The 10241-nt window shown below is 35.9% G+C and overlaps 1 protein-coding gene across 3 annotated transcripts in view; it reads right to left on the bottom strand.

Moving 5' to 3' along the window:
* Positions 1-547: 547 nt before the first annotated feature.
* Positions 548-10241, bottom strand: part of LOC108753209 (calponin homology domain-containing protein DDB_G0272472) — an 18501-nt gene continuing 8807 nt past the window's right edge. The window contains exons 1-7 of one of the 3 annotated variants that reach the window (XM_018494627.1): positions 9350-9641; positions 6321-6410; positions 3969-4324; positions 3632-3772; positions 3161-3301; positions 2408-2554; positions 548-1291 (exon numbers count right to left, since the gene is read on the bottom strand). In XM_018494627.1, coding sequence (XP_018350129.1) covers positions 1184-1291; positions 2408-2554; positions 3161-3301; positions 3632-3772; positions 3969-4324; positions 6321-6410; positions 9350-9425 — 1059 coding nt within the window. In that variant the 5' untranslated portion in view covers positions 9426-9641 and the 3' untranslated portion in view covers positions 548-1183. Of the gene's footprint in view, positions 1292-2407; positions 2555-3160; positions 3302-3631; positions 3773-3968; positions 4325-6320; positions 6411-9349; positions 9642-10241 lie in introns of those variants that run through there. The other 2 variants (XM_018494609.1, XM_018494618.1) reach the window with 2 other exon arrangements.

Below are 10241 nucleotides of genomic sequence, written 5' to 3' on the forward strand. Positions count from 1 at the left end.
AAAGCTGCAATCGCACCACTTAGTACCTAAGTTATAGCGATAGTGATTTTATAATAATCAGTTAATCTCTATTAAACCGAATTCTCTCCTTTCTTTCTCGGGAAACGATGCATTGTGTTGCGATTCAAAAGGACCAGCCAGTAATCACGGTTAATCGATCGTTAGTCATCGTAGAGATCATTTTCCAGACTTCATACTTTTTCCATTGAGAACAAGATTGTAAACAATCATACATACGTAAGTAAAAAAATATTACAAAAAAAGAAAGGCGAATTCAATTATTCACAATACATATAAAAAATTATAAACGACTAAAAAGATCATTTTTGTATTTTTGGTTTCTTTTTTGTTTTTCTTCAGAGTCTGTGGACATACTTTTCATCAATTAATCAAAGAAAAATATATTTTTAGGACATTGTATCTCATAAATTAATAAAAACTAAATAATAAAAATTGAATATGCTTCAAAACTTCATTTTAACTTCAATTTGAATTGTTTTATGTAAAAAATGCATATTTCTTTGGAACATATATTTTCATTGGTTGCTGCAAAAGTTCTTGGCATTTTTTGTAAGCTCTTATATTCTTGTAAAAAAATTTCTACTTTCTAAGCTAGTTTCTCGATATTCTAATCTTGAAATATATCGATATTACAATAGCTTTGTGTGATTTTTACAATTTTAATAAAAAAATAGAAGAAAGTTCTTTTAAGATTTTGAAAACTTTGAACTCTTCTAAATCTTTAAATACCTCAATCTTGTCATAATTCTTTTAAAAATTCTTACACTTTTTTCGATTCATAGAACTTCATCTTTAAGTCCTTGTGTCCCACATATCTTAATACCTACAGCTCTGTCGTATATAAAGCCCAGTCAAAATTAAACTTTCGCAGCAACCTCGAAATTGTCAACTACCCTCGCTCTTTCCCTCCAAAAATTCAAGAAACCGTGAGTTGTTTCTATGCGGATCGTTGCCGAAGTGAAAACGTGATGAAGGCAGTATTGTCCATCCAGGAACCGTAAGGAGACGATTCGGCTTCGCCTACCTCTCTCGCTCGAAATGCGAACACGTCTGATGCGCGGCGATCGACCTCCCGTTTTACTTCGAGTCAGAAAATAATGGCACAAAGCGAAACGGAGCTTTGCGGGGCGTTCGAGCGGCCTTAAAAAGAATTTCCGGATACTTAGCCGGAACTGGCGGTCTCGTTCTCTACCGGTAAGATCGGATTCACGTCCGTCAGATTATCCTGGCGCTCCTTCTTATTCTGTCTCACGATCTCGGCGCGCCTCTCCTACGAAAAGAAAGAAAAGGATTTACAGAATTAAAATAATATTCTTTGATGCAATCCTATTACAGACAGAGGTCAAAAAGTACGCCATGCTTTCTAACAAGCTGACGAGTCACAAGTGGCTTACACAGGATGGGTCGAAGAAGTTTTTGGAATTTCTCTGAACGTCTAGTCACTTTGATATTACATGATCATTAATTTTCGATTTGAACTAATTGATACTGAATTTATTGCAGACAATGAATTTAATTGTTAATTAATTAAACCTTCATGTAAATTACGTGACGGATAAAATTTTAGCACCAAGCCTTCTGCGGCACATCCTGTACGTAAAACAGTCACGTATGAGTTATAAATGAGCACGATCACATGCTGAAAGAAAGATAACTGATATGAAACGAAGGCTGCAACATAATCCGGCGAAAGCACGACAACAGCATTCTTTTTACAAAGGCAACTATCGATGGCTTCGTGATCCTATATAAAATATAACAAGCTATTTGTCGCGACGGTGGAAGGGGAGAAGGTATACAAAACTGGGGAAATAATTGATACGTAATTTAATGCGACCCACGCATTACAATTTGTCGTACTATTACTTTGTCACATTAATTTTAATTAACCACAATTCTAAAATCTCTGTCTATAGCATGTATATTACAAATTCAAAAATAAAATATAAAAATATATAATAAATATATGAAATCAAATATATAAATACAAATGCAAAACACAAATTATTTTTTATATTTTTGTTCGTTCATATTTATTGAAAAATATCTCGATAAAAATAAATATTATTTAGTAAAGAAATAAACTTTAAAATAATATCCATAGATTAAATATGGTCAATTTTTACAATTTAATTTTGGAATTAACTTGAATTTTAACCATTTAAACGATTGAACAAATAACGATTAAAATAATACCTTTAAAATAATATCTCTAAAATAATATTTCTAATTAAATAAGAAATCAAAATTAGGAAATCAGCAAAATCTTTCATAGAAATCTTTTTAGCAATCTTTTTTATCGCAAGCATCGATTTGTGTAGATCGTACGACAAATTGTCTGCAGGGGTGCGACTGCGGTTAAAAATGCGTGTGGGAACGAAATTACATGGTGGCGGCGAATCGCCTGCACGCGACGCTGGATCTCTCGCTGCCGATTCATCTCCGCGGTCGACACCCTCTTGTCGAACTCGCACTTTTTCATCAGGAGCTCGCGCGCCGCCATCTGACGCATTTTCGCTATCTTCACCGTGTTCTAAACCACCATCGCACAAACGCCTACGTTCGATCAGTGCTTTCTTATTTCGCAGAAAAACCTCGGAGCAATCCGAGGTAATCCGATTTCGCTTTTTTTTTTTAATTTTCTTTCTATTTTTCAAAAGCACGGGAATACAATGCTTTAAAGACTTTAAGTTGTTACGCAACTCTTCGTCGCTTTTTTTTGCAATCATTCCATCATTTGTAGGAAAACTTTCGTTTATATTAAATATATCAACATTTCAAGAATTTAGGAATTATTTAAAATTATTTAAGTTTATAAGATATTTCGCATGTAATTTTACTTTTATATTTCTTTAATTTATGAATTTTTAAAATACATTTTATTTAATTTTGAAACTTTGATGATTTGGATTCTCGAGCTATTCAATTTTTTCGAAAGTCTTAAATCTAAAAAATATCAACTAAATGAAAAAAATTGAAGTACACAAACTTTCGTACAACTTTATAATATAACCACAAACTAATTTAATTTTTTCGTATCGATCCGAAAACCGACGATGTTTCGTAACAACCTATATAGAAACGTACTGCCTAAAGCTACCACATCAATTTCGAGGGCTACATTCGGCCGGAAACTTACATGATTGCGCAGCTTCTCTTTCTGCTCGCGCTCAATGGACTCGCGACGTTCGCGTGCCTGTTCCAACTTGCCCTGGATTTGGGATTCCAACTGCTGCACGCGCTCCGACATACCTTGACGTACGCGAGCGACTTGCTCTTCCTACAAACAGGCGCTGAATCAATAACTTATTCTTGCCGAGTCTATTATCTACCTATATGGCCTTTTGCCTATTAAAATATGCAAAACGAAACAGCAGCCTTGTAGAAAAGAAAAAAACCACGGTAGTTGCAAATACAAATTTAGAAGCGTTTCATTGTTGCTTCAATTACTTTAAATATAATGAATCTTATGTAAATAAAAAATATTGTGTATTAAATAATTATGAATAAAAAGAATTAAATTCTTTAATAATAAAACCCTGTATTCTGCATCTTATAATTTACTTATCTAATCCTCACGTTTATAACATTGTTCATTTCAGATACTAACATGTTCTTTGAGGCGATCCAACATCCTCTTAATATTTTCATCACGCTGAGCCGCGGCAGTCTTCAGTTTCTCCTCGACGGCGCATCGCACTTCCTCAGTTTGTTGCTCGAGACTCAAGCGAGTCTTCTCAACACTCTCCAACTACAATGGAAAATCAAATTAAATATTACAACAGTTTACAGTCATCTGTTTGAAGGTTTGTTGAATAGTTGTTTAATCATCTACGCAATCAAACAAAGTTTAATGACAACTAATTATCGACAACTATTGTATATAAGAAATAATCGATTAAAAAGACAAATAAAAAAGACCTCATGTGCGACTCTACTTTACTCACATGATCCTTCAACTTGTTCTTCAACTCAGCGATGTGGGCCTCCCGCTTCTCTTCCGTATTATTCATTTTCGCGTCCAATGACTCGCGGGTGGCGGCGATGAAGGCTGCGCTGAGTTCGTCCTTCTTGCGAGATGCCTCCTCAATCTTGCTGAGCTTGGCAGCGAGAGCGGCGAGCTTGTGCGCCTCAATGGATAGTCTTCGCTCCTCGGCGGCCTTCAACTTGTCCTCAATCGCGGTCTGCTGCGTTGGACTCGGTTGCGGCGGTGAGGGCGCTCTCTTAGGCACCGTCGGCTCTGCCAGGATCACCTCATAACACAGTCCACCCTTGGATTTTTCCTGGCATCGAATCTCGGTCGCTGTAAAGTTTCCATCGGTGCAACGTAACGAGTGTTCAGTACAATATTATGATCTTATATATCGAAAGATAAAAGGTAATATTATTGTATATTTTCAGTGAGGCATGCATTCAATGACTAATTAATTATTATATAATTATTAATGGTTGAGAGATTATAGGATCTAACAAAATCAATAAATGGGAAGTGCCAATAAGAGCCGACACTTGGTGTTGATGAGTTTGATTTTATTTAAATATAATTGTCCATGCATTAATATAATTTTTCAAACATTTCGATCCTCGATTTGAATCCTTTTCAGTGTAAGTTCGATGTTTTTAATATAGTCTGATGTTTTTAAAAAAATGTGATCTAATGATCTAATGGACGATTAAGCAAAAGACAGATAACATAATAAATTTTCCAATAAATAACAGATAACACAGTGTACATACAATTATAAAATAGTTATTAGTAATAACACTATAATTACAAGTAATAAAAATATAATAATTTTTGTTTTATCTCAAAATAGAATTTCTCTGTCATGGTGGTAAAAATATCCGAACATACTTAGATGCTCGTAAGATCGATATTTTCTAATTTTAGATGCCTTTGAGCAAAGCCACGGTGTAACATAGTGAATCATTTCATTTACTTGTTAACATTGGCAAACAACAAGGATATAATGGTTCACCGTATTACACTTTGTCTCTTGAATGCTGAAAAGCACCTTTTGAACGTTAGGACTTTCAGATATGGTACTCAATCTTCGAATGATTGGTATCGACGCCACGTCTCGGTGCAACAGTCTCATTGGCTCGAGATTCGCAATTTCATGATTTCCGGCGCCGGCTGGTTGCGGAAGCATGACTCAGAGGCGCGACAAGGAGAGATCGATCAGAGGGAACGATCGGCCGTAGGCGCCGCGACGTCTAGCGTCGTCGCACGCACCTCCTTTACCACCCTCCTCATCTCGCATCGTATACACCTTGCCGTTACCAGTCGTACCGTAATTACGGCATATCATAGCGTGTTGCATTAATTTTCTTGCCATGGCAATTTTTAGAAATTCCAATAATTATTCAATTGTGAAAAGTGAATCGTAATCCGTTATACATTGCCTCATTTTCTTTGCTCCATCTTTTCGCCATGTGTCTCAAATATGGGTAAAGTATAAATTATTGACGTTCAAACGAACGTCGTTTGATCGACGTCGTTTATGATTATTTTATCACATTTAATATTATTTCATAATCAAATGAAGTTTTGACTTCGCGTTGCCAATATATATTTTCCTTTGCTTGGTAGATCGGGACAGCGTATTAGATAAAATTGCTGTGTCATTACTATGATAAGTTGTCGATATCACCGTACATCTCCGCGTAATACGGCACAATACAAGTTTGCAAATGTTCCCCGCGTTCGATTTATAATTCAACGGCGACACATTGGCGCGACCATACTTGCCGAGGGCATTGCACCGATCTTTAACACAGCAAAGGTGCTCCCTTTTAATTCTCAGACGTAGGAATTCTCATATATTACGCGAATAGAACTACACGACGCAGGTGCATAACGTGATCACGTAGATAAAATTAAGGTACAAGGAACAGGAGGAACTTGACCAAAAAAAAAAAAAAAGAAAGAAGAAAATAAGACGTTCCCTGATGCATTTCCCTTTTTGTATCATCAATCAAATCTTCATCAACACAATGATGTGATTAAAAACGAAAAGAAAATTTCTCGTACAAATAAAACATCTCAGAGAAACCTTTTCGCAGATTTAGAAAGTTTAATTTCTCGTAATAAAAAATATATATATCTTTAATAATAATAATAATCGATAACACATATATAATTTTTTTGTCAAGTCAATCTTGGAATTTTTCTCTGAAATGTTTAGCGAAAAGGTCCTAGGATTCTCTAAGGAAATCGATACGATTCGATCGGAAAGAATATATAGATGCGTTTCTTTGACGTCATCCGAAGCTCGCTCAATTATCCAGATACTCACTGATGAACTTCACCTTTTTCGGTTGCTTGGTCCGCGGTTTACCCTTGCCGCTCGGCTTCTTAAACGGCGCATTATTCCTCCTCTGTCCCGCTTCGGAAATTCAGACACGGTCAAAGAACTCGAAAAGTTTTCGAGAGAGATTAATGAGAAAGAAGGAAGGAATAGAGCCGGGATTGCGCTTTGACCCACTGAGAGACCATCTCACTCGTTCATGCAATTATTATCGTATAAGATACTATTTGAGCAAAACGCCGCAATTATAAACTTTTAAGAGCCGTAATCCATTTTTACAGTAATTCAACATACCATAAATATGACAAATATCGATTTTACTCGCCTCTTTATCTCTTATTTTCAATGCAAATATTGATCGTGTAAAATTTATGGAGGTTTTATGACGCAATAATCATAAAACGGAAAGGAAACGTCTACGGATCGTGTTTCGCATGGCATAAAAATTTCACTCGTATTTCAATCAAAGCGTAAGTATTTTAGAAACAAAGGAGCTATATAAAGGGGACGAAATTAGCACCGTGCATGTCATTGCCTGGCTGAGAGATCGATTGGTGTCCCAATGGGTTAATTATTGGGAAATCGATGCGACCGTTTCGCGTAGCCATGTTGGACCGCACCCTGATCGTTTCGGCGAACCGAGCACGTGCGTATCGGCGTGGAAAAATCCGGGATATTTAATTAAAGTGGTTAATAAAAAAACCAGTTAATCAACAGTTGCCGCATTAGCGTTCCACACGTCGCTGCGTCGAAGGTAATTCGATTCATCAATAATTCTTCAAAAATAAAAAAAAATTATGAAAAAAAGATCGTTTATCTCTTAATGTGTTAATGTCAATGTTATTAATAACAAATAAGTAATCCAGGCGGTAGATATATTGCCTATTAATGTAAATATATTGAAAAATATATGTAAAAATGCAACATTAATTTATTTATAAAATATAAATACTATTTTTCTTGTGGTATCTGTAAGATAAGAATGTCTTATATTAATTTGTCGAATCAAGCGAGTGTAATATTAAATTCGATAAAATTGCAAGCCAAAAAAATTTTAAAAATAATTAGCTTTTTTTTAACAAAATACTTTACGTCACTGAAAATAACTTGTTTCATAATTTATTTCAAGTATATATAAAGTATAGTCTATTTCTAAAGCTTCTTTTTTTATGCCTATGAAGTCGATTTTTTTTCAAAGAGATCATTTTATTATCTTAAAAGTCATGTCAACAAACAACTATCTTGATTTTTACGAAGAACCGATGATGTTTCGCGACACCCCGTAGAGAAAAATGGTAGACCGTAAGTATCGATTCGGACGGTCTGAGAAATTGATCGAACTGCAGGTGCCCCAGGATAATGTCACGATACCACCGTGATGTCGACCGTTGTGCACTGCGGTAAGGACAGTGCTCTTCGCGTGCAGAGGGCACGAAAAAGCATAATTTCTTCTTCGAAAAAATTGATGTAAATTCAACGAAGTTCTTAAATTTCTCTGTATCGATCAAGAATAATTGCACACGTAGGCAAAATCGAATAATAAAATGAACTACATAAAATAATCTCAGAATTGATTAGTAAGAATATTAAATAAACAAGAGAACTTTGAGAAAATCAATAATACATATAAAACATTAACGAGGCGAAAAATGACATAAAAAATAAGTATAACTAAAAATAAATAAATATAGCATACAATTAAATTGTATTAATTAAACAAAATATTTATAAAATATGTAATAAAAGTAATACTAATTTTGATTCGCAATTTAATAAATCCGAGAGATAAAAGTACATTTTTCCGCGAATATTTCCTTTCGATAAAAGACGGTCGCATGTATTTCCAAGCATTTGACTCTCATTCTGTAAGTTCGTTCTCTAAGGATAAGGTAAGATAAAATAGGTATATAAGGTAGGATAAGTAAGATAAAATAGGATAATTTGTGTGTGTGTGTGTGTGTGTGTGTGTGTGTGTGTGTAGGAATTTTTTCTGAGAATATGTCCAGTAGTTGGCGCTTGAAGATCACACTTACTTCCTTCCGGTTTCCGGCCCCTAAATTTTACTCTTTAATCATCCAAAATTCAAAGTGTGTAACCGTGAAAAAAGATACTTAGTATTAAGTTTTTGTTCTAAAGAATTTAAGAAGAGACAATGTATAAAAAAAAATACAAAATCCGTCGAGAAAATCCTACGAAAATCCGTGAAGAAAACAATATCGTTTAAATCTAAGAAAAAAGAAATGCGCTTTAAGACCATAAATATATAGTTTATAATGGTATCCAACTTCGAAATTTATTTATAAGAAGTTTTAACATGAAAGCTGTTTCTGAAAAGCAACGAACTGTATTCAGCACATATTCTATAAATAAATAAAAGCTATCTGAGCAAGTTTGGCTCAATAAATGTTAAATTCACTGACTTTTCTGTGAAGAATCATTATCGTACTCCGTCTAGTGAATAAGTAAATAAACTTCCTAAAAAACCGACGAATTCACAACAATCTTATACAGAAAAAAATAAATTGCAGTATAAAGATTGGCTTTGCCGAGAAGACCATCATAAAATCGCTTTTCGAAGAATTATTCAGAAATAAGAAAATATATTCATGAAACTTTAAAACAATTTTAAAATCTTTTGCAAAGACAAATTGCAACTACAGATTTCTTATAAAGGACTACTTTTGTAGAGCTCCACCCTGAGAAAGCTCTGTGACAAAAACTACCGAAATCTCTATCACAAGTTGTAATATTTCATTTCTTTAAGCTCCTAAGAGTCTTAGAATTAGAAAAAACAAAGTCTATATTTCTCTCACTGTTCGAAGACTGACATTATTAAGGTCATTGAGGAATATGATCACCCAAGGTCATAAAAAATCCAACAGATTAATTTTCAAATACTTCAGGATCGAGTATTAAAAGCGTTTTGGCAGTCAATCTTTATGAATCTTGGAGAACCGGAAGGAAGGCTTCAGTGATAGATAAGGGTAGTGGGCCTCGCGCGACGGGGACTCACTCACCTACGACGCCCAACGGGGCCTTGCAGCTGTGACAGAAGCACTGGAGCACCGAGTCGCGCACGAGATCGATCAGCATATTGTCGTTTTGATTCGTACGAGGGGGTTGTTTCGCGGAGGGTGTCTCGGGACAGGTGATCTCGACGATGGGATCGGGCGCGCGAGACTGAGTCGCGGGTGGCTGGAAGGACGAGATGAAGAGGACTAGACCAGAAAAGAGAAGAGTTAGGCACGCCGGAAATGTCGCTCAAGTCGTAACTGGGGCGGTGGCTGGAGGGCGACTGGCCCGCACGCTGCGCCGCGACGCCCGGCGTCGCTCAATATTCGACCACTCTCCTCCTCCTCCTCCTCCTTTTCCTTCTCTTCCTCTTTTCCTCGCTTTTCCCCGCATCATGCAACCAACAGCCTACCCGACGACAAGCTACCCTTCCAGCTAGCCAACTCCAACCTGCTATCGCCACTACTACTAGAACAGCCGACTGAGGGGTGTTATTGGCTATACGGGGTGTTCCGCAAGAAAACCGCGTTAGACGTGAGAGAGGACTTAATGGATGCGCAAGAGGGGAAAAAACGTCAAACAGAGGGATGCTCGAAGTCGTCGAATTAAAAAGGAGAACTTAATTGGGGATACTTTGCGAGCTTTGGACGTTGAGATTCTACTTTCGAGGCTCGTTACGCAAACATCTTTTATGCAATTATACTTAAAGAAACTTTTTCAGAAGTCTGAAATACTTGAAAGTTGAGATTTTTGAATGACTTTTGTATCTTCCAAAAATCCAATGTGCTTGGACATTGAGAATTTCGGATTCTCAAGATTCCAGGATATTAAGAGGTTTTTGTTCTTCGGTCTATACGTTCGTGAAAGATTAAAGACTTAAAGATCCTTCTATTTTTT

The sequence above is a fragment of the Trachymyrmex septentrionalis genome, unplaced genomic scaffold (genome assembly GCF_001594115.1).
Source record: "Trachymyrmex septentrionalis isolate Tsep2-gDNA-1 unplaced genomic scaffold, Tsep1.0 scaffold114, whole genome shotgun sequence".
NCBI classification, from domain to species: Eukaryota; Metazoa; Arthropoda; class Insecta; order Hymenoptera; family Formicidae; genus Trachymyrmex; species Trachymyrmex septentrionalis.